At 36.3% G+C, this 16,837-nt stretch overlaps 1 protein-coding gene across 1 annotated transcript in view; it reads left to right on the top strand.

Annotated features, from left to right (window-relative positions):
• Window positions 1-16,837, top strand: part of ME1 (malic enzyme 1) — a gene marked incomplete at its 5' end in the record, with an annotated part of 151,168 nt that overhangs the window by 94,905 nt on the left and 39,426 nt on the right. The window contains 1 exon segment of the mRNA XM_014585872.1: window positions 11,057-11,166. Within this exon segment, the coding sequence (XP_014441358.1) occupies window positions 11,057-11,166 (110 nt within the window).

Below are 16,837 nucleotides of genomic sequence, written 5' to 3'. Positions count from 1 at the left end.
ACATAATAGGGCACAGTCTATAGCATACTGGAGTGCAGTGCTGGAAGCCATATGGCTGACTGTGGGTTTGAATCCTTCCAGTCAACCTGTAAACACATAGAGTGTGGGCACCCAAAATCTTGATGAGCTACTTGGAAAGGGGATTGCAATGTGATGGGATCCTTTCAAGAGTGCTTTTGCTCTCCCTCTCACACATGTGCACATACATATGCACTCTCTATCATTAAAAGAAGAAAAAAGCATAAGAAAACATGGCTACTAGGATGGAAGGATGGAAGGCAAGTAAAAAAATGATTACAATGTTTTGACATTGGTGGTGCCAGTGTTGAAAATATGAAAACTTTGCATGACAGGGACCAGCAGTGACATGTAGTAGATAAGGTGCCAGACTCCCACATGGGTGACTGTAGTTCAATTCCCTCACCTGGCAACTTGAAAATCATGCTGGACACATGTGCATGTGTTCCCAAAATCCCAAGAAGAAAATGGAGAAGAAGGGATTGTGTTGTGGCCATCCCCTTTTAGGGGGTGATCTCTCACTTTTTTTTCTCACTGTTCCTCTTTGGTTGTCTCTGGCCAGTGAACACATACTATGGTAAACACCTTAAAATGGTTTTTTTGTATAATGAATTTTGTGAGAAAAAAAAGTTTAGAATTTTTAGGAGTTTCCTATTTACATATAAAATTAAAATCTTAGGCCCAGTCACAGTCACACACAGATATTGCTACCATTTGGGAGGTTAGAAGCCATATGAACAGCACAGATTCAGTTCCCCAGGCCAACCTGAATACACCTGTAACCCTAGCTGATTGGGAAGCTGGGGCATGAAGATTGTGACCCAGCAAGACTCTATCAGAAATACCTATTTCTGTCTCTATCCCTTGCTTTCTTATTAAGGGGAAAGGATCATAAGAAAAGATTTCACCTATTTTGGAAGCAAGAAGAAATTTTTAAATGCATTTTAGTAAAACATGCAAAATAGCAATTTTAGTTGTAAATGTAGCTTTAGAATTTGTTAAATTTTTAGGAACTCACAATCTTTTAGGTTTTACTGCTCATTAAAGTAAACACAGTGATTCCATTTTGCTTGTATTTTCCTTGATGTGATGAGTTTGGATTTTCTTACGGTCAGTGCTTTTAATAGAAACAAAAACTGAATAAGAATGGTTCACAATATCTGAATATATTTTAAGTACTTATTCTTTGTTCTAAAACTGGGGTCTCTAACCCCTGGGCTTTGGATCAGTGCTGGTCTGTGGCACAGCAGGGGGTAGGAGCAAGCAAGGCTTCATCTGTGTTTGCAGACATTCCCCATTGCTCACGTTGCCACCTGGGCTCCACCTCCTGTGAATCAGCAGTGGTATTGGGTTCTCATGGGAGTATGAACTTTATTGTTATGTGATTGTTTCATAGTATATTGTAGTGTGGTAGTGGTGGTAATGGAGTGCATGTTGGATGTGGTGTACATGGGTCATCCCGGGCCCTCCCCTCCTCAACTCCCGTCAGTGGAGGGTTTATCTTCCATGAGGCCAGACCCTCGTGATGGAAAGGCTGTTCTAAAAGAAAAAATATTCACTATGTAACATTTCTCCAAGTCCTTGCTATCTTTTGGCACCATAAAGTTGGGGTTTCTTTGAAAGATCAGCAACAGAGATATGAGTGTAGAAGTCATTTGTGTAAAAGATGATTGCTGAATCCGTAAGAATAGATAAGCAAGCTTTCGTAACTGGGATGGCAGGGAAGAGAGTACAGGAGGAAAGAAAGGATGATTCAAAATGACTCTTCATAATGTCCACTGTCATAGAGAATAAACAAATATGTCAGTAAAATATCATGGAATGGTAAGAGAAATGAAAGAAATGTCTAAATATTACAAAATAATATAAAGTAGTAAGACCTAGAACCATACTGTAGTGAATTAACAAGGAAGTAAATTCATCTCTATTCCTAATTCTTATCTTTAAGGAAAAATTGAAGAATCAGCAGGTGGCGTGGTGGTTGAGGGTGCTGGACTCCCACATGGCCGACTGTGGCCGGAGTCCCAGACCTGGTGGCTTGCTTTCTTACTTTCCCTCTCTCACTCTTCCTCTGTCCCTCTTTGGTCAAGTTAAAATAAAATAAATAAATATAAATAAAGTTAAATAAAATAATTCTTTTTTTTAAAAGGAAGAATTGAATTTGAATGCTTCTTAGCCAGAGAGAATTTCAGTGAATCTGTTTATTTAAATTAACAATCAAGACTATTGATAATCTGAAATTCAATGACCAATGTTGATCTTCTGAAGTTCTTCAAACAGATGTTCTGTGTCCCCAGTACAGACTTTGAGACCTCTGTGATTTATTCTCCACTCACTCTTTTCCTTATTTGAATCCTGTTGAGGCCCAATTTAAACCTCTCCTAATTGATGTCTTCCCTAAACCCTTTAGTGATCTTCTTGTACACCTCTGATTGTGCTTTTTAATCTGAACCTCCTTTAAGGCCTTTTTCTTTATGCCTGCTTCCCATTGAGCATTTCAAGAGCAAGATCCTTGGGCTCGATTCAGTTCGTGATCAAAAATAAGTAACGGAATAAATGATCTCTAAAGAGCTCATCAGAGCTGAAGTGGTCTGCATTTTGAATGCTCCATAGCACCATGTGTATAATATGAAAAAAAATTTAGTAAATTAATATCTCAGGAAAAATCAAAACATGCTTGGTTGAACTAGTTATGGTGAATTCTTGATAGTTTATAATCAAAGAAATACATGTTTTCACCAACATAGAAGTATATAATTTCATGTAGGTACTATAGGAGTAGTTGGTATGTTGAAAGCATACAAATACTGTCTTGCTAATTTTATGATACAGTAATAACGTCCTTAATTTATCAGGAAAAATGTTCAGTTGTAAATAAGCTGTATATTTCTTTCTTTTTAAAATTTTTTGAGAGATTTTTGCTATAGGGCTCATGTGCTTGCTGAAGAGACAGAGAGACAGAAAGTGAGAAATCATACCCCAGGGGAATGGCCGTACTGCAATCCCTTTGCCTCCATTTTCTTCTCAGGACTTTGGATATGCATACACATGCCCAATGTGTTTCAAGTTGCTGGATGTGGGACTTGAACCATGGTCTGCCATGTGAGAGTCTAGTGCCTTAATTACTATGCCACCTGCTAGCTCCAGCTGTACATTTTACTAACTGATGACTATGTTGGTCCTCTGTGAGAGCCCGTATTACAGTAGTTAAAACCATGAGCCCTGTGGTTCAGTGACTGTACCACTTATTAGCAGTATAAACTCAGCCATGATTCTCAATCTTACTGAACTCCAGTTTCCTTATCTATAAAATGGATAACAGTATTATCCTTGCCAGGTTACTTATAAAGTATAGAGCATAGTGCCTAGCTCTAACTTAGTGCTAGAAAAAGTGACTAGTCACTGTAATAAGGTTTTTCTCAGGTTTAACAATAGCATAAGAGCAAAATCTCTGGAGATTTTGCATGTTAACTTTATGAGTGGTATTTCTGTTAACTTTTAAAGCATTTATACCCACTATTTTATGTGATATTTTGAACATAAAATAGTAGGTTCTTTTCATAGTCATGTAGAATGGAATTGGCAACTTCTGAATGTTCCACTACTTATAATTTCGTAGAGACATGGCTAGTTCAAGCTGACGCAAAATATCCCTTACGTGGCTTTCTTTTATTATATGATCCAAGAAACTCGTATCACGAAATGAATTTAGAATGCCTCAAAGTCTTTAGGAGTCAAATCAAAGTTAATTACCAGGTAGAGAAAAGTCATAAAGTTGAAACTGATAATGCAGTATCTTCCAGTGGATAAACTTTTGTAGGTGATAGGTGTCTTGCACAACATTTCCCTTAGGAAATATTATGAATTTATACCCTGACTACATTGTGTTCTAAACACTGACAGCAAACCATATTTGTGGATTTCATTTTAACCATGAGGGACTTGTAACAAGCCCAATACCACAGAACCAAGTAAGTAGTAGATCCAGGAATAGAATTGAGAAGGCTCTGATTCCTCCTCACATTCTGAGGCCACAAGATTTTGCTCCTTCTGAACATAATGACAGATCATCTGGTGCTTTAGACCAGGGTATGACACATCAGGAGCAAGTCATATGAGGGCACGCTCCGAAGGCATACAACTTTACTTTCTAAAGGCCTGCCTAGAAACCAGAGATGTGGGCAGGAGCCGTAACAAGCACCAGCTGGTTATTGACCAGCATTTGTGTTTGAGGTACTTAGTTGCCACCACAAAGCTTTCTTTTCTGCTAAGGTTATTTAAAAAAAAAAAAAAAAGTAGTAAGTTATAACCACAAAATGCTTTAGCCAGTTCTTAAATACATTTTTATAATTTTAAATAAAGCTAGCCAAAATGTTTCCTTAGAAGATAAAAAATGGCATTTTATATATAAGGGGGTCTTCAAAAGTTTATGGAAAATACATATGATGAAAAATTATGTGTAAATTTCAAATTGTTTTTCCACCAGAATAAACTCGTGTTTCAATTACATTTTCCCACTAACTCTTTGGAATCCTCTTGGGTATATAAGAAGTAGAAATTTATTATGTTCCTTTCAAAGGTTGACCCCACTCCCACATTATAAATTTTTGCTGATCTTTGTCTTTAGTTGACTTCCAGAGCACTGAAATGGTTGTTTTAAAGGTTTTGTTCTGCAATATGGTTGCTAATTGGGCAACAAATTTGCCAACCTTCTCACTCTGTTGTGCTAGAAGTAGGGTTATCTATTATTACTGTTTTATGTAGGTAACATTTGTACTTACCTATATTTTACCATATTATTATATCACAGACCTTCTTACTGAGTTTTTTTTTTTTTCTTTTGGAAATATAGCTTTTAGAAGTTCCTTTCGTAAAAGACTTTTTTTTTTATTTATCTAAAAACATCTTTTTAGCTTTACTTCTAAAGAATAGTTCTGCTAGTTATACTATCCATTATGAAAATTATTTTCTCTTAAGCCTTTTTTAATACATTATTTAATTTAATTTTATTATTGTTATTTTCCAGTTTGGTCAGGAGGTGGGGGAGGGAGTGAGAAACCAAGCCAATAAGTTTAGGACTTGAACTGCAGTTGGCCATGTGAGAGTCCAGCGCCTTTAACCACCACACTACTTGCTGGCCCCATGCCTCTTTTTAAAAAAAAAATTTAATAAAAAAGGTTTTTGCCAGGATTAGCAGTTAGCATAATGGCTATGTGTTGCTGGACTCCCATGTAGTCAACCATGGTTCAAATCCTGGACCCGGTGGCTTAAACTCATGCTGGGTGCTTGTGTGTGCATGACCAGGATCCTGAGAGGAGAATGGAAGAGAAGGGATTGTGGTGTGGCCATCACCCCTGGGGAGTGATTTCTCACTTTCTGTCTCTGTCTCTCTCTGTCTTTCTGGCGAGCACACACGCCCTGTAGCAAAAACCTCCCCCCCTCAAAAAAATAAAATAAAAGTTTTTTGCCTTAGGGTGCTTGTGCTCTCCAGAGAGAGAGAGAGAGAGAGAGAAACAGACAGATCTGGTGAGAGGAAAAGTGAGAAATTGAGAAATCACCCTCCAGGGAACAGCTACGCCTCCATCTTTTGTCCTCCAGGGATCTTGGCCAAACATGCACACACTCTTGCCCAACATGATTTTCAAGCTAGAGGTGGGAATTGAAACCCCAGCTGGTCATGTGGGAGTCCAGCAACATAACCACTATGCCATCTGCTTGCCCCCTCTTATTTTACTGCCTTTGGCTTCTGTTGTTTCTATTGAATAATTAAAAATCTCTGAGGATTATAGAAAATTTAATGTGCCAGTCAGTGCATTGAACATTTGTATTTATTGCTTCATCCAATCCTGATGACAGCCTTATGAAAATATGCCATTATTATTCTTATTTTTCTGATGGGAAAACAGAGGCACAGGACAGGTAAGTATGCATAATACATGAGGAGGACAAGGTCTCACCCCAACAGCTCTGACTCTGGAGCCTGAGCTCTTAAACCACTACTACAACCAAGCATATACTTTAAAAGAACAGTAAAGGATGACTATCAGTACTAAATATTAAAGTTACTTAAAAACTATAGTAAGAACAAGGCATGTTTTCCTGGAAAGAGTAGTAGACCACTCACTACTATCACGTTATCGTTAGGAAGCAGAACTCCCATGGTGTGCCTGTTTTCTCATCTGTAAGATGAGAATTTATGAAGAGTGAGTGAGTGGGTAGGGCGTGTACGTGTATATATATGTGTGTGTATTTATATTTCATATCATATTTAGCAGTAGTAGACTGCTAAAAATCTTTGACCTAGCAGTAAAAGTAGTATCAGATATAAAGGCTAATTATTTTGTAAACCCGTAATACACATTAGAAAAAATGTTAGGTAATAGTTAAATGTTTGTGAAGAAGGCTGTTATAGAAAAATAACCAAAAGTGAAAATTATAAATAAAGACTGAAAGGTACAACTACATAAAAATTAACACTCTTGGTCTAGTAGGTGGCCTAGAAGTTAAAGTACTGGATCCCACATGGCCGATTGTGTGGTTCAAGTCCTAAACACAGCAGCTTGAAAAGCACACTGGGTGCTTATGCGAGTGTGCCTAAAATCCTGAGAGGAGAATGGAGACAGGATTGTAGGGTGGTCATATCCCCCAAGGGGTGAATCTCATTTCCACCCCCTTCTCTGGCAAGTGCATGTGTCCTATGGCAAAACTTAAAAAAAAAAAAAATTAACACTCCATTGATAAAATAGGTAAACTGACTAAATGATTAATGGCACAGTATACTGTATTAGGAAAACCATTTTTACCATATATAACAGAGGGTACTGTCCTTAATATATAAAGACTTCTTGTGAAATAATTTTTTAAAAGGACTGTAATAGTAGAACACTTAGCCAATGAGCCTATAATTTTCAATAATGAGTTACAGATGACCAAAAGACATTTTAAAAAAGATGGTAAGCTTCACTAGTAATGAAACAATAAAAATTGAATACCACTTTTACCTATACATTTTGTGGTGATTTAAAAAGGTAGCCTACTAAGGACTATTTATAATATATATATACAAATTATGTATCTTTTGTTATATAATAGAATGTTAAATATATAATAAAATATCATACTTATATAAATATAATAAAAGAAAAGATCATATTTAGCAGTAGTAGACTAAAACAGAAAAGTATAGACCCTACTATTTATTGAAATATGGTATGTAATTATGACTGATGATGGGGTGAAAGGGAACTATTAAATAAGTTGTTATTTCAACATAGTTGGTTGAAATATATAGAAAACAGAAATTTTGACCTCTTAAAAAAATCTTTGACCTAGCAGTAAAAGTAGTATCAGATATAAAGGCTAATTATTTTTTAAACCTGTAATACACATTAGAAAAAATGTTAGGTAATAGTTAAATGTTTGTGAAGAAGGCTGTTATAGAAAAATAACCAAAAGTGAAAATTATAAATAAAGACTGAAAGGTACAACTACATAAAAATTAACACTCTTGGTCTAGTAGGTGGCCTAGAAGTTAAAGTACTGGATCCCACATGGCCGATTGTGTGGTTCAAGTCCTAAACACAGCAGCTTGAAAAGCACACTGGGTGGTTATGCGAGTGTGCCTAAAATCCTGAGAGGAGAATGGAGACAGGATTGTAGGGTGGTCATATCCCCCAAGGGGTGAATCTCATTTCCACCCCCTTCTCTGGCAAGTGCATGTGTCCTATGGCAAAACTTAAAAAAAAAAAAAATTAACACTCCATTGATAAAATAGGTAAACTGACTAAATGATTAATGGCACAGTATACTGTATTAGGAAAACCATTTTTACCATATATAACAGAGGGTACTGTCCTTAATATATAAAGACTTCTTGTGAAATAATTTTTTAAAAGGACTGTAATAGTAGAACACTTAGCCAATGAGCCTATAATTTTCAATAATGAGTTACAGATGACCAAAAGACATTTTAAAAAAGATGGTAAGCTTCACTAGTAATGAAACAATAAAAATTGAATACCACTTTTACCTATACATTTTGTGGTGATTTAAAAAGGTAGCCTACTAAGGACTATTTATAATATATATATACAAATTATGTATCTTTTGTTATGTAATAGAATGTTAAATATATAATAAAATATCATACTTATATAAATATAATAAAAGAAAAACAACAGACTTGCACATTTTTATTGTTGTTATATCAGAACATAAAGAGAAAGACCTCATCTGACTTGCGATATCAGGGGTTAGTTTGAGACTGTCCTTCAATTATGGACATAATGTTGACAAGAAGTGAAGAATAAGGGCAGAATTTAGCTCCCTCTATTCTGAGAGGTTTGGCATTGGAGGAAAGAAAGATAAGTAACCATAGCTTTGATTTTGTTGTGGTCTAGGGAAGTCTTTTAAAAAGAGGGATGCTAAGACACTTTGGAAACAGGAAGGGACCAACGGAGACAGAGAATTTGAAGCTGTTAGTCTAGAGACGTAAAGTTGATATAGGAAGGTTCATAGAGAGATTAGAAATAAGGAAGCAAGACTATGTCTCACAAAAAGAGGAGGAAAAGAAGTAAAAGTATATAGATCTCTTTATGTAGGAGAGAGCTAAATTGTCTTCTTCCTTAGCATTGATCTTAGTGAGGTAGTGACCGGTATGGAATTGAGTGCTTGGGGAACCAGGGAAGAAAGTTTATAAAAATTGCTGAATATTTTGTCTGAATATTTTTGTTCTTCTAAAATTCACATCTTTAGTCTTTTTTTTTTTTTTTTGGAGAGATTTTGCTATAGGGCATGTTCTCGCACCAGAAAGACAGAGACAGACAGAGAAGCAGAAAGCAAGAAATCACCTCCCGGGAAGATGACCACGCCACAATCCCTTCTCCTCCATTCTCCTCTCAGGATCTTGGGCACGCATGCACATGCGCCTGGTGTGTGTTTAAGCCACCGGGTCTGGGACTTGAATGGCGTTTGACTACATGGTGAAGCCTTTGGGGAAGTGATTAAGTGATGAGTGCCCTTATAGATGAGGGCTGGAGGCAGCATGCTTGCCTCTACTGTCCATGTAAGGATGCAGCTAGAAGGCCACATCTCTGAGGAAAAAGCGCTTACTAGACACTGAATCTTTTGGCACCTTAATCAAGGATTTTTTTAAAGAGAATTATTTGTTTAATTTTATTTATTTATCATTCTTCTTCAATTTTACCAGAGACAGACAGAGAGAGAGCAGGAGAGTGAGAAAGCAAGCCGCCAGGTCCAGGACTAGAACCATGTGGGAGTCCAGCACCTTAACCACCAGACCACCTGCTGGCTCCTAATCATGGACGTCTAACCTCCAGAACTGTGAGCAGTACATTCATTATTTATGAGTTATCTAGTCAAAGGTATACTGTTACAGCAGCCCAGTTGGACTAAGACAGTTGATTTGGGGATCATGTTGTGGACCAATAAGAGTTGAAACCAAATATTGCAGGACTCATTTGAGCCCTCTACTATGATTTGGTAGTTGTACTCTCTTAGTGAAATAAAGGTGAAAATAAGAGGCTCAGGGGTCCTAGGGAGAGAGCTAGTGCAGTGTTCAACCAACCATCTTTGACATACACAGCGAAACTAGAATAAGTCAAGTAGGAGGGATGGAAGGACCAGAAGATCTGACCTTATCTTTCACTATACCCTTACCAGTACCATCATGTTATAGCCAAACAGGGCTTTTGACGTTTTTTAATCCATTTTTTTCTTTCCCACTTTTCACTTCAGTTATTTTGCTTCTACTTTCCTCAGCTTGTAAAAACTCTTACATCTCTTTTTTAAAGTTGTAACTACCTATTAAAACTTATTTCACTTCTTATTCTGTGACCCCAGGAGAAGTGATGTTTGTCTACTGAGCACCTGTAATTTATTGTTCATACCATTTTTTTCTTTTTTTTTTAATTGCCAGAGGGTACTCGTGCTCATCAGAGAGAGAAGGACGGAAAGGGAGAAAGCTCAGGGCCTGGTCATGTCACAGTCCCTTCTCCTTTCTTTCGCTATCCTGTTGGGATTTGGGGCATGGACACACATGTACCCAGTGTTGTTTTTTTTTTTTTTTCAAGCTGCCAGGGCCTGTACTCACACTGTAATCAGCCATGCGGGATCCAGCTTTCCTTAACCACTAGGCTATGGAATTGACTCTATAACAATTTTATATTAATGTTCATTTATTTAAAAAGATTTTTGGGGGCCAGCAGGTGATATAGTAGTGGTTAAGGTGCTGGACTCCCACATGGCTGACCACAGTTCAAGTCCTGGACCTGACGACTTCCTTTCTCACTTTCTTTCTCTCTCTCTATCTCTCTCTGGTAAAACTAAAAAATAAATATTGATAACAAATAAAACAAATGGAATAAATAATTCTTTTATAAAAATATTTTTATTTCCACTAAATTTAAATTCCTCGAGGAAGGGACTGTATTTTGCTCACTTTGTATTATTTCACAGTACAATCACAATCCCTTTTTTATAATATACATGTATTATTATTTGCTGAGCAAATATTGTATTATATATTTATACTAAGCATTAGGATATCACCTTTAAGAGAAAATAATGTTTTTTTACTAGGATACTTTTATTTAAGTCTGTCACTATGAGTTTATGTAGTTTAAATGGAAATTTGCAAATTAGAAAACAATATCTGAGGGCCAGCAGGTGGTGTAGTGGTTAAAGCTCTGGGCTCCCATGTGGTTGACTGAAGTGCAAAATCCCAGACCTGGTGACCTGAAACTCAAGCCAGGTGCATGTGTGCCCCAAATCCCAAGAAGAGAATGGAGGAGAAGGGATTGCAGCTTGGCTATCCCCCACAGGGGACTGATTTCTCACTTTCTTTCTCTCTGGCAAGTACATGTGTCGTACAGAAAAATCTCTCTCAAAAACAAAATACACACACACACACACACACAGAGAGAGAGAGAGTGTATCTGTGGCCATAAAAACAGAGAGAAAATGTTTTGTCTTTTCTGTGAAAATTTATTTCTAAATATTATTTCACTTTGTTCTATAGGTATGGCATGAATTGCCTTATTCAGTTTGAAGATTTTGCCAATATGAATGCGTTTCGTCTCCTGAACAAGTATCGAAACCAGTATTGCACATTCAATGATGATATTCAAGGTAATAGAACTTGCATTGCCTATGGCTCAAGAATGACATGTTTGAAATTAGTTTGTAATTTTATAATGTTTCAAAGGAAATAAATATATGCTTTCAATATATAAGTAGCTGTTAAATGCCAGGGATGTTTGATGATTTCACATGTTATTTCTCATTTAATTTCAAATATCTGAGAAATTTACTGAGACTCTAGAATATACCATATCATACATGAGCTAGAGAGTGAGCTCCCCCAGATCTGATGAAATCCCTGGTGATGAGGGCTAAACAAAGAGTGAAATGTATGCAAACATATTATTCGATCAATCCCATCGCTAAACTTCACCTCGATAATAGCTGCCTTTATACATAGTGTGACACATCTTGCTGTTTGTCTTTAATTGTACATGCATGGCTACTGCCTTTGTCTAAGCAGGCTGTTGTCTTCTCTTTAAGCTTTTCTTCTTTAACCCTCTCTAGATACATGCTCCTGCTATGCAGCCCCCCACACCTAATTACACACATCTAGTGCCTTACTATGAAAATCTCAAAAATCCTATTTTGGGCCAGTAGGTGGCATGGAGGTTAAGGCAGATGGATCTTTTATGTCCAAATGCATAATTCGAATCCTGGATTTGGCAGCTTGAAAATCAGACCAGGTGTGTGTGTGTGCACACACACACACTCAAAATCCCAAGAGGAGAATGGAGGAGTGGAGAAGGAATTATGGTGTGGCCATCACCCCCAGGAAGTGATTTCTCACTTTCTTTCTGTCTCTGTCTCTGTCTCTCTCTAGCAAGCACATGTGCCCTATAATAGCAACTAAAGAAAAAAAATTAGGAGAAAAAATATCCCATTTTATTATAGTCAGGTAGAGGGAAAAGCATAGACAACAGTCCCAAGAAGACTAGAAGAGTTCTAGCAACTTAAAATGAGATCACAAATGCCATACATTTCACTAATTCCGGTAAGTATTTTCCAGTGTTTATTTTACTTGAATTCTCAGCAGTAAGAAACATGGTTGACCTGCCCTCTTCCCTGAAATATTCTCTTCTATTGATTTCAATGTCTAGTATTCTGCTGATTACTTACTATCTCCTTGGCTATTTTTTTGTTTTGTTTTGTTCTTCTATCCTCTTGTGTCTAGCTATTAAATGTTAGAACATCTCAGTGCTTGGTCACTGGCTCCTCTCTCTCTCTCTCTTTTTATTGTATCTTCTTACATATATACTAAAAGTCTACATATTTAATTAGCATATTTAATTTCAGCACAGACTTTTTTGAATTCCAGTTCTTTACACTTATCTGTTTATCTAAAACTTCCTCTTGGTTATCCCAAAGTTATCTGATATTCAACCTACCCAAAATTAAGCCTACTTTCCCACCAAACCTGATCTTCTTCCAACTTTCTGCTCAGTGAATTCCTATGAAAAATGCAAAGACAAACACTTTATATCTCTGTTTAATATATACCAAACGTCTGCACTCTATGTCAGAAATTGAAAGATGCAAAGACATACTAGAGAGGGCAAGTGTAAATACCACAGACTGTGTGGGAGGGAGATGGGTAGGATGGGAAGTACTCAGGAATAAAGCATCTAGCAGACATAAGAATGAAAGGTTCTTTGTTGGAAATGATTATATGGTAATATCCATCTTTAACTATCAAACACTGAAAAACCGTATTGTACACTTTAAAGATGTGCTATAATTAAATGTAAATAAGAAATGATAAAATATAATTGGAAAAATTAAAAAGGAGTCTGATTGCAGGAAGTCTGAGGCGGGAACCAAGCAGAAGTCAAGAACATTGCATGTGAAGGAAGCTTGAGAGTTCACAATAAAGTATTACCCAAGCAAGTCACCACTGTGGAGGCTTTAAATAACTAGTTGTTCACCCCACCTGATCTGGCCTAAATCGGAGTCCGTACACATGTAATCTACTTATTTCCAAGCAGGCTTTGGAATATTACTGCTTTTTTAAAAAAAAAAAAAAAAGAGAGAGAAAATATGTTTAATCTCTGACTAGAGAAAAACTTTGACAAGTTATTGAAGTCCTGACTACAAATGAGCAAACCATTATGTGTATTTTTCCGTACTGAAATGGTGTCCTTATGACATATTTTTCTCCATATATTTCTTTTTCACCTTTTTAATCTTATGCTTTTCCCATTATGTCCACAGATGTAATACTTTCCTCACTATGGGCACAGACATTTCATTTCAATGCCAATGAAAATAATTATGTAACTATTACAGTCTTACCATGTAAATAAGTGTTTTTACACTGGACCCTTGAGTGGACTTTTTTCTTATTTTTAACAGATGTATTTTTTTGAGATATTTTTATGAAAAGTATATGATCAAAGGAAAATATGTGTAAAATTCTATATTACTGATCTAAAATAATTTTAACTAATATTTATTTTGATGAAAATGTTTTATGTCTTATACATCTAATTATAAATAATTTTTAACTGGAAAAATAATGCAAATTAAATCTATTAAGAAATTAGATATTGTTTTATTCTGTTTGTGAATTGCCAACAGAAATACCTGAGGCTGGGTGATTTTATTAAAAAAATACAGGTTTGGGGGCCAGCAGATGGCGTGGTGGTTAAGGTGCTAGACTCCCACATGGCCGACCACGGTTGGAGTCCCAGACCTGGCAACGTTTCTCACTTTCCCCCTTTCTCTCTCTCTGGTTAATTATAAAAAATAATCATAATAAATGAAAAATTAAATAACTCTTTTAAAAAATAAAGGTTTATTTAGGTAATGGTTTAGAGATCCAGGGTTCAACTTTTGGTGAGGCTATCAGATGGCAGAAGGCAGGATCTTAAGCAGAGGAGTGTCTAGACTGCATCCATGTGACTTTTCTCTACTTCTTTTCCTCTCTTTATATATACATCAGAATTTAGCATTAGTGACCCCTCCCTAATGACATTACACCAAAAGGTCCCACCCTGGGATACCATGAAGGAATTAAAGTTTTACTTAATAATATAATCAAGTTCCAAAACATGGATTTTGGGGGGACATCCGAATTCTAACTCATGTAACCTTGGATGACAAACTACTATCCAATCATAAAAATTACACTTAATTATAAAACCTGAAAACCATCAGGGTGCAGCTCATTTAAGTTGAATAAGTTGTCAACTTGTGGTCATTTAAAGTCAACCACAAAAAAGAGATTTGTCTTATAATAGCCTCTTTGGAATGACTTTTCTGTAATGTGACACTCTAAATATTGAAATAGAAATTTTATCCACAATAAGTTAATTAGTTTGATTGGCTAGGAATTTTTAAAAATGTGTTGGGGCCAGTAGGTGGTGTGGTGGTTAAGGGCCCTGGACTCCCACATGGCTTACTGCAGTTCAAGTCCCAGACCTGGGGGCTTGCTTTCTCACTTTCCCTCTCTCTATCTGACCAAATTAAAAAATAATAACAAGTAAAAATAAATAATTATTTTTTAAAAATGTGTTTAATATATTAATCTACATTTTTTGATAAATGTATCTCATTCTTAGAGTGAGTACTCTGGTAGTTGAAAAAGCCAGGCCAGTCCCATGGCCTAGAGATTAAGGGAACCAACTCCCTTATAGCCAACCACGCAGTTTGAATTTCAGCCCCAGTGGCCTGAAAAACACCTGAGGCACGTGTGCATGTGTGCCCAAAATCCTAACAGGATGGAGAAATGAAGAAGAGATTGTGGTGTGACTACATCCTATTGTGGGGGTGTGTTTCTCTCTCTCTCTCTCTCTCACCCCCCTCAGTCTGTCTTTCTCTGTCGGTCTGGTGAGTGCATATGCCCTCTAGCAAAAGACAAACTCAATATCAGACATGATAAAGCAGATTTTCACAAAAGAAGGAACACCATTGACCAGTAAACGTTTAAAGTTTAACCTACTATTAAATTTTTAAGAACATATTAAACAGTAAATGAAAACCTGATATTCTTTATCAAGTTGGCAGAGACTTTTGTTATAATCACAACTGTTAATGATATAGTTAGAAAATGAGTAGTTTCATGCTAATGTTGGATATGTAAATTTGGGCCTAGGCTTTAGGAAGGTAACGTGTCAGAAACCTTAAAAAATACACATCTTTGATCCAGAGACTCTATTTTTAGAAATTTGGGGACCGGCAAGTGACGTGGTGGTTAGAGGCACTGGATTTCCACATGGCCACTGGATTTCCATATGGCCAACCAGTTCAGGTCCCGGATCTGGTGGCATGCTTCTTCACTTTCCCTTTCTCTCTCTCTCTCTATCTGGTCAAATTAAAAAATAACCATAATATGGGACCAGCAGTTAGCGTAATGACGATGTCACTGGACTCCCATGTCGTCGACCACGGTTTGTGTCCTGGACCCGGTGGCTTAAACTCAGGCCAGGCATGTGGGCATGCATGCCCAAGATCCCGAGAGGAGAATGGAGAAGGGAGTGCATCCCCTCTGTGGGGTGATTTCTTGCTTTCTGTCTCTTTCTCTCTGTTGATGAGCGCACGCACCCTATACTAAAAACCTCTTAAAAAAAAAAAAGATAATAATAAATGGAATTTTAAAATAAATAATTATTTTTTTAAAAAAGAAATTTATCCTAAGAAAATGTACAAGAATATTTATTGCAATGTTATCCTTTTTTATTAATTAAAATTTTTTTATTTATACATTAAATCACTGTACAGCATTTAGATTGTGAGGACACTTTACCCACTCAGAAGCCCTCTAAAATCCCCCAAATAGAGGTTTTGTTAAAAAATCATCATATGTTCAATAAAGGCTATGATTTTAGCATATGTTGATTGAGAAAACAAAAATAGATGACATTAAGGGACATATCATAAATATTTAAAATTTACTTTGAATTTATACATTTACCAAATTTTTCTTGAGTTCTCATGTATGCAGCGCTCCATGCTAGGCAGTAGGGATAACATGGGGAATAAGGCCAAGAGGATTTCATTTTGAAATAGTTTTAAATAAATTTTTGACATTATTAACAAATTGAGCATAAAAGGAAAAGTAATTTTCATATTGTGTTTCCACTAATTACTCAAAACTAATTACTTTTGATTTTACATATAAAATTAGTAAATTTTTGTATACATTTTACTATTATGGAAATTACATTTTTCAGTCTATTTATGAATGTTACAATTTTTATAGTATTAAAATGAGAAATAATTAAGAGATCTGATTATTTCAAATAATCCAACTTTATATTTTATTTATTTTAATTTTGCCAGAGGGTTGTGCACTTGCTGGAGAGAAGGAGAGGGAAAGGAAGAAAACACACTATTTGGGACATGGTTGTGCTGGAATTTTCTTCTCTTCCATCTCTCCCTCCCTTGGGGTTTGGGCAGATTTTTAAAATGACCCAGTCTGAACTCGAACTGCATGGCAGGCCATGTGGAATCCAGTTGCCTTTACCAACAGATCGTGAGTTGGCCCTGAATTTATGTTTCGAAGAGGAGTGGCTGTTTATGTTTACAATTAAAACCACACTAAATTTATCAAATAGAGAATATCATTTCATATGTCTTATAAGAATGGCATTATTTTCATAAATGGATGTATCTGATCAGTATGTACATTATTCACTTCTGGTGCATCTATCTGAATGTCAACCTTGCCAAATTGGTGTTATGCGCATCATGCAAATAGCTCAAAGCTAAGCATTCCTGC

Source organism: Tupaia chinensis, unplaced genomic scaffold (assembly GCF_000334495.1).
Source record: "Tupaia chinensis unplaced genomic scaffold, TupChi_1.0 Scaffold000097_1, whole genome shotgun sequence".
Classification (NCBI taxonomy): Eukaryota; Metazoa; Chordata; class Mammalia; order Scandentia; family Tupaiidae; genus Tupaia; species Tupaia belangeri.
This window is presented reverse-complemented; position numbering and strand designations above follow the sequence as displayed.